The 16491-nt window shown below is 38.0% G+C and overlaps 1 protein-coding gene across 11 annotated transcripts in view; it reads right to left on the bottom strand.

Moving 5' to 3' along the window:
- LOC118994137 (WASH complex subunit 2C) overlaps window positions 1-16491 on the bottom strand; it is a 77380-nt gene that overhangs the window by 19277 nt on the left and 41612 nt on the right. For 8 of the 11 annotated variants that reach the window (XM_037056696.1, XM_037056701.1, XM_037056699.1 and 5 more), the window contains 5 exons: window positions 15491-15618; window positions 14343-14429; window positions 10773-10874; window positions 9170-9301; window positions 6516-6679 (listed from right to left, as the gene is read on the bottom strand). In XM_037056696.1, coding sequence (XP_036912591.1) covers window positions 6516-6679; window positions 9170-9301; window positions 10773-10874; window positions 14343-14429; window positions 15491-15618 — 613 coding nt within the window. Of the gene's footprint in view, window positions 1-6515; window positions 6680-9169; window positions 9302-10772; window positions 10875-14342; window positions 14430-15490; window positions 15619-16491 lie in introns of those variants that run through there. The other 3 variants (XM_037056700.1, XM_037056703.1, XM_037056705.1) reach the window with 2 other exon arrangements.

The raw sequence follows: 16491 nt of genomic DNA, 5'->3' as shown, positions 1-16491 counted from the left end.
AACCCAGGCATGTGCCCTGACTGGGAATCGAACCATGATCGTCTGGTCCGCAGGCCCACGCTTAATCCACTAAGCTACACCAGCCAGGTAAAAATTTTTAAATAATACCTCATAATTAAGTTATCTGTGCTTTGTCTCCCAAACAAAATAAAATAAAAACATTATGATAAGCATAATGTTCATGGCCTATACTACGGCACTTTTGAAAATGAAAGGGAAAATTATTAATAATTATACAGCAATGATAGGCACAAACCAGGGCTGCGTGAGCAAGCCAGGATGTTTGAATGCCCTCCTTTCAAGACAGTATTTCACTTTGTTAAGGTTACAGATAATTTTTTTCAATGATTTGGAGATATAATTTACACACCATAAAATTTATCCTTTTATAGGGTACAATCACTAATTTTTAGTATATTCAGAGTTGTGCTACTATCACCAAAATCTAAGTCCAGAGTATTTCCATCAACATGAAAGGAAACTTGATATCTGTTAAGAGTCACTCCCAATTCTCCTTTCCCTTCAACTCCAGACACACACTTATCTAAATTCCATTTCTATGGACTTAATCCATTCTGAACATATATACAAATGGAATCTCACATATGTGTTTCTGTGACTGGCTTTCTTCAATTAACAAAATATTTTCAAGATTCATCCATCCATACTGTAATACATATTAATTCTTTATTCCTTCTTACTGCTAAGACTCCAATGTATGGATATAACACAAGATCTGTCCAGAAAAAGTCAAGCCATTGTTAATATAACAAGAACAATTTGAGCAACATATATGTAACGTGGCAGCCAGGGAGAGTGGCCTAAAATGCACATAGGTGAACAATGATAATGTTACTGTACTAGTCAGAGAGGGTGGTACATGCTGTTGAGTGAGTATGTTTGCTGTGTGGCTATTGCATTCAAAATCAGTTGGTCAATGGGTAAAAACTAAAAGCTTTCCCACTAAGATCAAGAATGAGAAAAGGATGCCCGCTTTCACTACTCCTATTCAACATAGTACTGGAAGTGTTAGCCACAGCAATCAAATAAGAAAAAGAAATAAAAGGCATCCAAATTGGAAAGAAGGAAGCAAAACTGTTATTGTTTGCAGATAACACGATAGTGTACACAAAAAACCCCATAGACTCCACCATAAAACTACTCAATCTTATATGTGAATTTGGCAAAAGAGCAGGATACAAACTCATTATGCAGAAATAAAAGGTATTTTTGTACACCAACAGTGAAATATCAGAATTGGAAACCAGGAAAAAAATCCCATTTGCAAGAGCAACAAGAAAAATAAAGTACCTAGTAATAAGCCTAACAAAGAATGTAAGACCTGTACTCAGAAAACTACACAACACTGAAGAAAGAAACTAAGAAAGACACAAACAAATGGAAGCATGTACCACACTTTTGGATTGGAAGAATTAACATCTCAAAATGTCCATACTAAATTTATAGTATGGACATGTATTTATAGATTATGTCCATAAAATGGACATTGATTTATATTAGTCTCCAAAATTTATAGATTCAACACAATCCACATTGAAATAGCAATGACATGCTTCACAGATATAGAACAAACATTTCAAAAATTTAGATGGGACCATAAATGACCCTGAATAGCTGCTACAATTTCAAGAAAGAAGAACAAAGCAGGAGGGATCACAATACCTGATACCAAACTATACTTACAAAGCCACTGTAATCAAAACAGCCTGGTACTGGCATAAGAACAGATCAATGGAACAGAAAAGAGAGCCGAGAAATAAACCCAAGTATCTAAGGTCAATTAATATTTGACAAAGGAGGCAGCAGAATAAAATGGAGTAAAAATAACTTCCTCAACAAATGATGTTGGGAGATCTGGATAGCTACATGCAAAAAAATGAAACTCGATCACCAACTCACACAAAAATAAATTCAAGGTGGATAAAAGTCCTGACACTATAAAAGTCCTTGAGAAAACCACAGGACAGGAAAATCTCAGATATTCCACACAGCAATATTTTCACCTATATGTCCCCTAGAGCAAGGGACATAAAGGAGAGAATAAACAAATGGGATCTCATCAAAATAAAAAGCTTCTGCACAGCTAAAGAAAATAGTATTAAAATGAAAAGAGAACCAACTATATGGGATAACATATTTGCCAATGATACCTCAGATCTCCAAAATATATAAAGATCTCACACTATTACACTCCAGGAAGACAAACAATCCAATTAAAAAATGGGCAAAAGACTTGAACAGATACTTCTCCAAGGAGGACATATAGAGGGCCCAGAATGTATGAAAGGATGCTCAACATCACTAGCCATTAGAGAAATACAAGTTAAAACCAGAATGAGATACCATTTCACACCGTTAAGAATGGCCATCATAAACAAATCAACAAACAACAAGTGTTAGAGAGGTTGTGGAGAAAAGGGAACCCTAGTGCACTATTAGTGGGAATACAGACTGGTATCACCACTGTGGAAAACAGTATGGAATTTCCTCAGACAACTAAAAATAGAATTGCCTTTTGGCTCAGCAATTCCACTGCTGAGATTATATCCTAAGAACCATGAAACACCAATCCAAAAGAACCTATACACCCCAATGTTCACAGCTGCATTGTTTACAATAGCCAGGTGCTAGAAACAGGCTAAGTGCCTGTCATTGAATGAGAGGATCAAAAAACTGTGGAACATTTACACAATGGAATACTACACTGCAGAAAGAAATAACTCCTACCCTTTGCAACAGCACGGATGGAACTGGAGAGCATTATGCTGAGTGAAATAAGCCAGACAATGATGGACAAATACCATATGATCTCACCTGTAAGTGGAACCTAACCAACACAACAAACCAATGAGTAATGAGTGTATTTCCAGAGACTTGGAAATAAAGAACAAATGGTCAGTGACTAGAGGGGAGAGGGATAAGAGGGAAAAGAAGGGGAAGAGGCAAGAAAAGAAACATGAACAGAGGACTAATGGGCATGGAAAATGGGGGTGGGGGTTGATTTACTGTGGAAGTGGTAGGGGATGGGATAGGGGTGAGCAATGGGGAAAAGGCAAGATAACTGTAACTGAACAATAAAAAAAGAAAAAGAAAACAATCTCATTCCCAATTCCTTCAAAAAGAATAAAATACCCAGGAATAAACTTAACCAAGGATGTAAAAGACCTGTACTCAAAAAATTATGACACTCAAGAAATTGAAGAAGATACAAATAAATGAAAGCACATACTGTGTTCATAAATAAGAGGGATTAAACATCATTAAGCATCATTAAAATGTCCATACTACCCAAAGCAATCTACAGATTCAAAGCAACTCCTATCAAGATCCCAATGACATTTATGACAGAAATAAATCAAATGTTTCAAAAATTTATATGGAACCACAAAACACCCCACATAGCAAACATCAATCTTGAGAAAAAAGAACAAAGTTGGAGGAATCATGCTACCCAATATCAAACTGTACTATAAGGCCACAGTAATAAAAAGAGCATGGTACTGGCAAAAAAAAAAAAAAAAAAAAAAAGACACATATATCAATGGAACAGATTAGACAGCCCCAAAATAAACCCACGCATTCACAGTCAATTACTATTTGGCAGAGGAAGCAAGTATATACAATGGACTAAATATAGTTTATTCAATAAAAGGTGCTGAGAAAATTGGACAGAATGCATGTGCAGAAAAATGAAACTAGACTACCTTCTTACAACACACACAAGAATAGATTCAAAATGGATAAAAGGCTTAAAGGTTAGACCTGAAACCATAAAAATTATAGAAGAAGACATAGGCAGCAAAATCTCAGATATTACTCATAGCAATATTTTAACAGACATATCTCCCCAGGGAAGGGAAACAAAAGGAAAAATTAATGGAACTACATCAAACTAAAACATTTTTGCACAGCAAAGGAAATCAACAAAATAAAAAGACAACCACAGAATGGGAGAACATATTTACCAATACATGGGAGAAGGGATTGATATACAAAATTTAAAATGAAGTTACAAAACTCAACACCAAAAACTCAAAGAACCCAATTAAAAAATGGGCAAAGGACCTGAATAGACATTTATCCAAATAGGACATAGAGATGGCCAACAGACATATGAAAAGATGCTCAATGTCACTAATCATCAGAGAAATGCAAATTAAAACCACAATGAGGTACCTCACCTCACTCCTGTTAAAATGGCTATCATCAATAAACCAACAAACAAGTCCTGGTAAGGAGGCGGAGAAAGGGGAACTCTTCCACACTGTTGGTGGGAATGCAAATTAGTGCAGCTACTATGGAAAGCCATGCAATGTGAAAAATTGAGACATTTATTGAAGAAGATACAAGACACAAGAAACACTGTACACAGGACAATGGTGCCTCAGTCCCCTTCAAAATAGAAACCTTGGGACCTCATAGTTCTCCCAGTCACCATCAGCTGGCCTGTGGGAATTTTCCTGAACCTTATCAATGGTCTGAAATCTCTTCTCTTACAAAGGTGATTTTCGTTTTGGAAAAGGCCAGAAGTCGCAGGGAACCAAATCTGACCTGTAAGGGGATTGAGTCACATAGGTGATTTGACGTTTCACCAAAAATCTCTGCACAAGATGTGATGCATAAGCAAGCACATTTCGTGATGAAGCTGCCAATCACCAGATGCCCATAGCTGTGGCCTTCTGAATCATCTGAAGTTTCCACAGAGGAACATTCAAGCTTAACACAAAATCTGATGCAGATCTACTGCTCAGTCATTTTGAATGCAATGGCCACACAGTACACATGCTCTCTCAACAGCATGTATTGCCCCCTCTGACTAGTACAGTGAAGTTGTCATTGTTTATGTATGTGCATTCCAGTTCACTCTCCTTGGCTGCTAGGTTACATCAATGTTGCACAAACCATTCTATATTAACAATGGCTGGACTTTTTCCTGACAGACCTTGTATATCCAAAGGAACCCAAAACACTAATTTGGAAGAACATAAGCATGCCTATGTTAATTGAAGCATTACTTACAATCACCAAGATATGGATGTAGCCCAAGTAGTCCATCAGTAGATGAGTGCATAAACAGCTATGGAACATTTACACAACACAATACTACTTGCCAATAAAAAGAAGAAAATTTAACCTTTGAGAAAAAGGAATGGACCTGGAGAACATTATTCTAAGTGAAATATGCCAGTCAGAGAAAGACAAATACTGCATGATTTCACTGATACGTGGAATCTTTTGAACAAACTGAACAAGTGAAACAGAGACAGACCTATAGATAGGAAGCTGGATGACAGCTATTGTGAGGAGAAGATTATGGGGTGGAGGGACTGACTGAGCAAAAAGGAAAAAGGACTCATGGACATGGACAACAGTGTGGTGACTATGGGCAGGACGTGGGGGGTTGTAAGGGGACTAAATAGCAATGGGAAAAAATACAATAAAAATGTTTTTAAAAAAGAAATGGTGATATTTATAGATATCACAATATTTAGAGAGTGAAATATGAGGTGCTTCTGGATCTATCAAATAAAAATGAAAACCACTCCAATGCTTAAGATTTACATGTCTAATCAAGTGCCTCTTATGCTACTATCATTCAGTTGAATTTCAAAATGATCCTTTAAAGTTCTGGAGAAAAAAAGTATCTGCAGGGGAGTTATTCTTAATGAACAGCTAATCTAGCAGTGTGTTACAACACCAACCCCAGCCCATGCTCACTTGCTTACGGGACACGTCCTGTCAGTTTCAGTCCAAGTAGGAATGAATCTGAAGGACTGGTAAGATCAGCTAAGGGGCACCAGCAACTGCTATGATACAGCATAGCTCAGCAGAGAACCATCCTCCTAACAGGGTGTTGTTCAATGCTGAGCAGATTTCTACCCAAATGACAAACTTAGGTACCCTTGACCAAACTACATATTTTAGTGCATCCCAGAGGAAAAACAAAAAAAGACAAACTGTAGTTAAACCACTAATTAACTAAGAAAAATAATATTTTAAGGTAAGAAAATGATAGGTAAAAGAAATTAAGTAAGGATCGCCCTGGCTGGTGTATCTCAGTGGATTGAGTGGGAGCTGCGAACCACACGGTCACCAGTTCGATTCCCAGTCAGGGCACAGGCCTGGGTTGTGGGCCAGGTCCCCAGTGGGGGCCCTGTGGCAGGCAACCACACATTAATGTTTCTCTCACTCTTTCTCCCTCCCCTCCCCTGTCTCTAAAAATAAATAAATAAAAATCTTTAAAAATAAAATAAAATTCTCTCTTTAAAAAAAAAAGAAAGAAAGAAAAGAAATTAAGTAAGGATCTATCCAAAAAATAATTTCCCAGTATTGGGGAAGAATACCTTGCATATGAAAATCAAAGACATCCTCATTTGTATGACTACTGGGTAATGAATGATTAGCAGCTCACCTAGTAACTGACAACCTGCATATCAAATACCTTACTTGTTAGCATAGAATAAGATTAAATAATTTTGTACAATGACTCTCACCTGTCCTTAGCAATAACAAACAGATCATCTTCATCATCTTCCTCAAAGAGGCTGGTCTTTTTCATAGTCTCCTGGTCCTGAGTGGTCCCAGAGTCCCTAAGTTCTCCTTTAGACCTGTTGTCAGATGCTGAGTTGGTCTGTGAATCAGTAAAATTCCACTGGTCCTTAAAATATAAAATATGAATTAAAATCTAGTGGTAATGTTGTCTAAGGAATCTAGGAAGTAAAGTAATATTTACATTCATTGAACTAAATTGTATCTAAACTAAATATTATACTAAGTGTACCACACCCAAAGACAGCTCATGTCCAAGACTTTTCTTTGAACTCAAATCTACACTGCTGGGTTCTTTGACTTCACAGACCTTCTCATGCCTTTATCCTCCACTGCTTTCCACAATGGTTCTCCTCTCTAAGGTTCTGTTCTGTGTTAGGACAAGGGAACTTGTCTACTTTAAAGGATCAAAATTAATTGGAGAGGGGGATGAAAAGACAGAGGAAAATAAAAAAATAAATCAAGAACTCTCAACTTTGGAGGAAAAGAAATAAATTAAAAAATCACAAAGCAGGCTAGAAAAAAGTGTGTAAAACCCTCATGCTATGCACATGTAAACAAACACAATAAAAGCTCCTAGTGATCCCTTTACTACAAAAATCTGAATCCAGACTTAGCTTTACATGAAATCTCACCTAGCTAGGCTCATACCTTCAAATCAAGGAACTCTTCAGTACATGCTTAAGTGGTCCTTTGGTCTCTAGAGTCTAGAGCTTTGCAAATCAAAGTACAGCCCACAAGCCAGTAGCATCTCTTACTTAGAATTACAGGTTCCATCCCAGACTTTCTGAATCAGAACCTGCACTTGTAACAGAATACCCAGGGGATTTCTTCATATTATGGTTTGAGACATGCTCCTCTAGCGAAGCAACTACACGCTAGACTCCCTGAAAGATCTTTAGAAAATTCCATACCTCCAAACCAATTAATTCAGAATCTCTAGCAATGGAACCCAATATTAGCACTCTTTAAAAATTCTCCAGATGATTTCAAAGGGCAGCTAATGTCAAGAATCACTGTTCTAGAGCACTAGTTATCTTTACTCTGCAAGTAATATTGCTCCCATATTCCATGAACTACTATGGTAAGAAAAGCTCAACTGATGGTTGGCCATTTCTACAGGGAAAATAACAATGCAAAAAGAGGGAAAATAACTAACAATGCAAAAAGAAGAAAAAAAAGGAAAATCCACCATAAATTTATACATTTGAGTAGGAAATTAAGCTGTGTCACTTTAGATTGCTTTCAATAAAAACATTAACAATTCCTTTGTTCCTGTGAGAGGCAGCTCCTGTGCCATGCACACTAGGCCTCCAGAGGGACAGGTCAAGGTCTTAATGAGGCCTCCTCCCCCAGGGCTTGACCTACCTGATGGAGGTGGGAGTCAAATATGTACACTGTCCCACTGCCATTTTTTATTTTTTAAATATTTTATTATTTATTTATTTATAGAGTGAGGGGAAAGGAAGGAGGAAGAAAGGGACAGAAACATTGATGTGCGAGAGAAACATCGATCAGTTGCCTTTTACACATTTCCAACTGGATACCTGGCCCCACAACACAGGCAGTGTTCTGGCTAGGAATCAAAATAGCAACCCTTTAGTCCACAGGCTGGCACTCAATCCACTGAACCACACCAGCCAAGGTTCACTGCCTGTTTTTTATGTTTTCCTTTCACTAAAGGTTTTTTAGTTTGGGTTTATTTTCAGTTGAGTTGGACTAATCCTTAAGATGCTATGAGAACTATTGCATCAAACATCAAAATGCCAAATAAATTTGTGTTCTATAAAAATAAAATTAAAATAAAAACATTAATATAGCTACAATTTATCCACATCATACCCTCATAATTTGCCTATGTTAAAATAAAAAAGATTATGCCCTGGCTGGTGTATCTCAGTGGATTGAGCACGGGCCTGTGAAGCAAAGGGTCGCTGGTTCGATTCCCAGTCAGGGCACATGCCTGGGTTGCAGGCCAGGTCCTCAGTAAAGGACACATGAAAGGCAACCACACATTAATGTTTCTCTCCCAGTCTTTCTCCTTCCCTTCCCCTCTCTCTAAATATAAAATAAAATATTTTAAAAAGATTATTATAATAAAGGAAGATTTTTTATTGCTCAGGGTTTTAAATATCATTACATTTAAAGTCTTTTTCTGTACAGCTAAATCTGAACAGCAGCTAACCCATATTTCACTACTGACTTTGCTAATGTTTCTAGATAATAAAGAGAAATACTGCGAAGATGCTAATAAAAAAAGATATTCCTACCATGTCTAGATTCATATTCTTAATTCTCTTTTTACAGTTATCATGTAATAATATCAAATAACACCTAACTCATTTGAATAAGCCTATAGTATAATATTAGGGTCATATTCATAACCATTTTAAAAGATTAACCTTTAATTATTAACTTTTAATTAATACTATACTAAATATCTTTAAGACAAAAATAGCTAGTCTTGTGAACACAGTCTTTAATGACTAACCTTCACCAGATGTAAAGTAGGTAGTAAAAAAAAACAATTAGGATAGTCATACTCTTAAATCCCATCAAAAAAAGCCCTATTCCTTTCTAGGAGATACTTTCAACCCACCTCCTCATCACTGCTGAATAATAAGGCAGATGCTTTCTTTTTGGAGGGCTCTGAGGGTTTTGCTTTCTCTTGATTCTGAGTTGGTAGAGACAATGTCTGCTTTTCAGCAACTGCAACCCCAAAAAGATTATCCTAGAAAAACAAGTGGCAGAAGAGTATGACAGCTTTATACACATAAAACAAAAAACTTAAGACATTCCCTCAATTCAAATTGTTAGAGAGTAAATCTCTAGTCAGGTACAAAATATATGTAACACTTATGGGGGGGAAAATCACAAAACATTAGTAAATCCCACTTCTCTCTCACATATAAGCCTGTTAACAATCTAATATTCTCTAAATGTATTCTCCTTCCACAAAACGGAAATATGGCACAGAATGTGAAGGCAGAACACCTGGGAGTGAGCAGTGAGTGGGAAGAAGTGTGGCCACACTGGTAGGGCAGGCCTTCTGTGATCACTGGTGAGGCCAAAGCCTGCAGCTGCCGGGAGAGCAGGTTAGCTCCCTGCACCTGTCTTTCTATGAATCACACTCAGCAGTCATGGACAAAACGGGGTAAATATGGGGCTTTCTCTACTCTTTTACATTTGTCAAGGACACACACCTAGGGCAGAGGGAAGGAATGACTTGTGTTTATGGTTACTTTTAATGAGACAATACAAACTTAAATAGTTTACTAAATAAAATCACTGACCCACTAAGATCTGATCCTTATAGGTTCAAAGGCATTTGTAAATTTTTATATCATAAAGCACTCCACAGGTGCCTATTAAGGTACTTTCATTTAGATGAGAATAACAAAACCATCAGAAAACCTGAGCTGGAGTTAAGATAGAAAAACACCCTTTACAGTATACTATAGCAGGTGCACAGTCCTGAAATGTAAGGATTCGATAAAGAGAGCCTTTAAAAAGTGTGGGATATCCAATGAGGATACAAAGACCAGAGTTAACATTTACTATGCACTTACTACATGCTAGGCACTGTGCCAAAGTCTGTACATTAGTTGTTTGAACTATCACATTCAGGTGGGTAGAGTTTTACTTGTCCAAGGTCCTTGATCTGCAAGTGGCAGAGCTAGGATACAAGCACAGAGGTCTGATACCAAAGCCGAGGAGCTCAGCCACTGCCCAGGACAGTGTAAGAATGAATGCTTGCTTTGTCTTCCCCCTTTTTTCCTCCCCAACTTTTCTCTCTCATTCAGGGTGGGAAAGCAAAGCAAAGTGAGGGCATGGCTGCCTTCTCCTCTTGCTCCCCCTTTATCCAAAACATGATTATAAATAACTGAGTATAACACAGACCCATCCTCTAAAAACCATTTCTTAAAGGCAGAGTTTTAAAGAGAAATCTACAAAGCCTTCCATGAGAGTTGGGTCAAGAATTTAACGTCCTGCCCATTGTAGAGATAGCTAGGAGAACTTAAGAAAGGAGCCAGTGAAATACAAACCAAAATATTTTTGTTGTACAGGCCTCAGTCAGATGGCTGGGCTGGTTCCATATTACCTTGTTCTACTGACCGAACCTCTTACTATAAAGCCATATCAGCAACAGTTTTCTACTAATCAAAAATCTGATTATCTGGTATTGCGATAACAATATTTACCTCTTCCTCTTCATCATCAAAAAGCAAGACTGACGTGGGGAGTTTGCTAGGCAGGAGAGATGCATCTTTTGACTTATTCACACTTTGAGAGGCAAACAGATCCTGTTGAATGAAGATTAAAGTTCTTAATAAACAAGATAGATCCGTTTTTAAAGTATCAGAACACTGAAGACTATCACATGATGGCTGCAATGCATCTATATCTCTTTGCCAGAGACAGAAGCTTGCTGAGGCCATCCTTGAGGAAACCCCATCACAGTCTGTCCTAGCTGTGCACAATATAAGCACCTGTGAGAAGGGAGAGACCACAGCTAACTCCAAGTGGCCTTACTAGAACCAAGAGGTTTGGATACTCCCACCTTGCTCTATCTTGGCATCCCACATGGATGATTTAACACAGGGGAAAATTTTCCAATCAATCTCCTATTATGCTAAAATAAGAATGACTTCCTTTTTCTGTTCAAAAAATCAGAGGGATTAAAGAGATTTCATAATGGAAACAAAATATAGCTTCTCAAATTAATGGATCTGTAACTCTGTTTTATTTAGTTACAGATAAGAGTATAATATTTGTTACTCTTATAAGAATATAGAATTTCTTTTAAATAAATAAAATTTTAATTTTTATTTTAAACTGCTTGGTATTCTACTTTACTATAGAGCTAGGAGATGTAAACTATTTAAAAATCTGGTAGACTCTGAAGAAACTTTCAAAATGCTACAAAATGTTAGCCTAAGGAAGGAGCAAAGAAACACAAAGAGCGAGCTGCAAATTGGGCTGCATGAATTTAACATAAAACAGAACAATTGTTCCTTCAGGAAAAAACAATACACAAGAGCCAGACATCTAAATAGGACAAGAGCATAGTTTCTAAGACCTTTCTGAATAATGTTTTTATTATGGGATCAGTGTTTATTCCTCAAATAAAGACCAAAGTCTACTGGTTTTTGCCTGAGACTCATGAGTCCCATGGGTCTATTCACGTAGAAGAGGCCACACAAGAAGCTCCAGGCTTTCTATGCCTCTCCTGCATTTTACATATTGGCAAGATATCACTTAAAGAAAGGATTCCACTGCTTTAAAAACAAGTAAACAAACTAAAGAACAAAAACAAATTTCAACATCATGGTTTTGGACCGTTGACTAACATCATTTTTGGTGCTAGAAAAAAAGCTTTTCCATTCCTTCAAACATGTCCCCAGAATGATTTCACAGGGCAAGCTTTAGCTCCACACTGCAGATACAGAGGCAGGAGTAAAGAATCTATCCTTCTGGTCCAAAGATTTATCCTCTTGACCAGGGGCATCAAACTCATTTTCACCGGGGGCCACATCAGCCTCATGGTTGCCTTCAAAGGGCTGAATGTAATTTCAACTCCTTAAAGTTAAGAAGTAGTTACATTTATACAGCCCTAAAATTACATTTGGCCCTTTGAAGGAAACCATAAGGCTGATATGGCCCCCGATGAAAATGAGTTTGACACCCCTGTTCTAGACTATACTATTCTACTTCTTCATGCCTAAGCACCCTGACAGTATCCAATAATAACAATCTATGCTGATGCACATGGGTCAAAGTGTTCAGGGGTAGTTTAAAAAAACTGCCTGAAAATCCTTTTATACTCCTACCATCAATAAGTGGAGTCTGTGTCCTCTAAACCCTTGAACCTGGGCAAGCCTTTATGATTGTCTCAACCAACAGAATGCAGCAGAAGTGACACCACCAACTTCCAAAGCGAGTGTACAAAAAGCAATATAGCCTCTGTGTAGCCCTCAGGAATCTCACTTTGAAGCTCTGGGCCACCATGTAATAAGTCCAATCTCCCAGAAGCTGCATGGTGGGAGACACACAAAGATAAAAAGAGAGGGGTGTCAGTGCCCCAAGTACCCCAGCTATACAAGTCTTTTCCACCCAGGCACCAGAAACATGGGAGATGGTTCTCAGCCCAGCTACCTTTGCACTAGGAACTACACAACACCCTAAATAAAAAGTGCTTAGCTGAACCCAGTCAACTTCTAGAACCGTAAAAAGTAATTAAACATATTGATGTTTTAGGTCACCAAGTTTTAGAGTGATTTATTTCATAGGAATAAGTACCTAGAACACCTTTGAAATCACTGAAATTGCTCACCTCTGTTTCTCTTTGCAGTTAACAACTGCGTGATGGCTTACCAAGTGCCAATAACTAGTGCAGGCATTATGGATAAGAAAAAGGAACAAAACACCCTACCCTCACTGAACCTTCCTAGTTAGGACAGAAACAATGAACAAGTGCACACAAAATGTCACCAACCAGTCATACTATGGAGAACTATACAACAGAAGGGTGTGTGCTGGTGAGCTTGCAATTATGCAAAAGGGTGTCAGGAGATATCTATAGAAAACTGGAAAAAGTGAGGAACCAAGCCTTCTGAACTCTGGGAAGAACATTCTCAGAGGGGCAAGAGCCTCAAAGTGGGGAACTCAGAATAAGACCAGAGTGTGAGGCCCATCATGCTGTGCCCATGTGTCAGGATTTTGGTTGATTCCTATCCTCTGTCCACTGGACATCAATAAAATACAAGCCTCCAAGGTTTTATTTATATCTATGGTAAATCACTCTACTTAACAAAGAACTGTATGTTCATCCTGGCTGTCCGTGCAAAGTAACCACTAGAGTTTAGCTCAAAGTTCACAAAATCTGAAACTACTGTATATTGCTGCCCTGTCCACATAATTTTCTATGAAGGGGATTGACTGCTGCCATTACATTTTCATACAGGTCTCAGATCCCCTAAAAGCCTGGCCTAAAATTAGTTCTCAAAGGACCTAGGCCTGTGGGAATCAGAAAAAGCAATGACACTTCTGAGAGCCAGTGCTACTCCATTGAAAAAGTGTCTCCAGGCAGGTGCCTGGAGGAACGAGGCTGTCTGTAAACCAGTGCTAGCCACAAACTGTTACGGGTCTTGAAAGAAAAGCCTGTGCCAAAAGACTTATCACTTCATCAATAAGCCCAGTTTTTTTTAAGATTTGAATTATTATTTTAGAGAGAGGGGGAGGGAAGGAGAAAGAGAGGGAGAGAAACATCAATATGTGGATGCCTCTTGAGCACCCACTACTGGGGATTTGGCCCACAACCCATGAATGTGCCCTGACCGGGAATCAAACCGGTGACCATCTGGTTAGCAGGCTGGCACTCAACCCACTGAGCCACACCAGCTGCTCAACCCACTGAGCCACACCAGCCAGGGCCCAGCTTTTAGTGAGACTACCAAAAACATAAGCAGTGTGTAAATTTCCATTCTGGTACAAGTGCCTCACTGCACTGAGAATCAATAGTCTAAAATCTGAGCATCCTATAGACAGAGTATTTTCCTCCCAGAAAATGCACTAGACTGAAACCCAAGAGTGAACACTACTGTACATTTATTGCTTTCTAAAGACCATGTATTCAGAAAAGATTATTTTCAAAGAAAGTACTAAAGAACATAATAAAAAGTCTTGTACCTCTAACTGAGAAAATCCTGATTTGGAAATAGTTTCTAATGCTATATCCATTAATTCTCAGAACTAAAAAGAGAATTCCTTACCTCAGTATCTTCCTCATCTGAAAATAAACCTTTTTGAGTCTTTCTTTCTGACAAAAGATTAAGACTTTTGCTGGAAGACAGGGTGACCTTTGTTGGAAAAAAAACTGAGAGTTAACAAACAAGATACCTGGAAGTGACAGTTTATTCAATCATTTATTCAGAAAATGTACTGAGTCTCTGCTCGGATAAAGCCAAACCATACGCCGGAAAATAAAGACATTATGAACCTTGGACATACATCAAGTTTACTCAAAGGATTAACTTAAAATGAAAAGTATCATAAGAATTTCAAAATTGGTATAAGTTAGATAGGAATGAGGAAGGAAACAGTTTCTTAATAAAGTAAATTTCTCAGGACAGACAAGGCCTACTCATGGAAGATGGTACAGCAAGGACATTCCAGGCAGAGGACACTGTGTGAGGAGACAAAAGCAGGAAAAAAGCAGCAGGCACATCTGGTGGATCAGAGACTAGGACAGGCTGCCTACCTCATAAGTACCTAAATGGGATATGTGCAGCTGGAGTCAGCATAGGAAGGCAGGCTTGCCCTAGGAGCTTGACAGGTTCTGAATGCTAGGACCTAAATGGTCGGCAGCAGGAAGGTCAACAGGGTTTTGTACAAAAGACAGGACATGAAATGTGCTTTAGAAAGATCAAAGTGTGCAGGACAGCAAAGGGAAGAGAAAACAGCCAAAAAAGCTTAAAGACTTGAAGGGATGCATCCCATTGGCCAAATACAGGTCAATAATATCCATGAACATTAAAAAAAATAATGCTCACGGATTATAATACATAAATAGAAAATCTATGATCCTATAGTGACACTAAAAAGGGGGGGGGGGAAGCTCTTCTGTTCAGAAGAATGCCAGCTAACAAAGGTAGAAGACATCCAAGAATTAGAAAAACATTATTTTGCACTCCACAGTATGATAACTAGTTCAGGTAAAGATCATCAATGGATGTCCCAACTGGGTATGGCAAAATCCTAACAACTGCTTGATCTTGGTGGTAGTTGTTTTGGGTGTCTGTTGTCCTCTTCTTGCAACTTTGTGTGTCTGAAGTTCTTCACCATACACTTGGAAGCAGATAATATTTCCACTCCTGGTTCCGTATCAATACTCCTATGCTCCGTCTTCCCTCCTGCTCACCTTTTTTTCTGCTCTTGATATATATTCATCTGTCTGATTCACAGTAGCATCTGGCAAAGCTACTGCTTTTTCTCTGAACAGATCTCCTTCTTCATCATCAAAGATATTGGCAGGGGATTTGACTTTGTCTTTAAAAAGATACCACAGCATTAAATTATATTAAGGTAAAAAAAAATCTCATCATAAAATTCACAGATTAAAATTTCTTCCCTCCCAAAGAATAAATTTAGAAAGTATGTTATTTCTTGATTAGTTATGAAGAAATATTAAATACACCAGATTTGAATTTTTCAAAGAACACAACAGCAGTTAAAATGAAACACAAGACAGATGGTTTAACCATCTGGTTACACATATATTCAACCAACAGCATCCCATGCCTAGAGTAGCTCGGACTGGCATAAAACGTACAGAAAGACCTATAGAGAGAAAGATCATTTAATAGTCAATCACTCTAGGAAGCGGAAAAATGAGGATCAGCTCTTGCTTTTAAAAATCAAATTATACAAAAGCATATAAAAGCAAACACTGAAATCTCCTAACTCCCCTTCCCCAACTCCACTTCCCCACCCCAACAAGATGGCCACTGGAACAATCTGGTATATACATGCTTCTAATTCTTCCAAAGGATATAATAATTATTAACTTTAGTCATTCATAAATAAGGCAGTAAATGGTAATTTGAGCAATGAGTGATACGATTTACATTTTTCACTTAATGTACCGAGGGTATCTTACCATATCAACATAGACCTCAATCTTTTTAGCAGGTTCACAAAATTCCACTGAATGAAAGAACCACAATTTACCCTACTGATGAGTATTTGGGTGGTTGCCACCTTTTCACTACCACAAGCACTGCTACACTGACTGAAGTGTATGCCACTGAAATGAGGGCACTATTTCATGAATGTCCCAGAACAGCAATAGCTGTCAAGACAGGGGCATTAGTTTATTTGTGATTTCAAATCACTTCCAAGCCACTAGTGGCAGTCAGCACA

Source organism: Sturnira hondurensis, unplaced genomic scaffold (assembly GCF_014824575.4).
Source record: "Sturnira hondurensis isolate 20B ecotype Veracruz unplaced genomic scaffold, ASM1482457v3 Scaffold0009125, whole genome shotgun sequence".
Taxonomy (NCBI): Eukaryota; Metazoa; Chordata; class Mammalia; order Chiroptera; family Phyllostomidae; genus Sturnira; species Sturnira hondurensis.
Note: the sequence above shows the minus strand (reverse complement) of the source record. Positions and strands in the feature narration are given on the sequence as shown.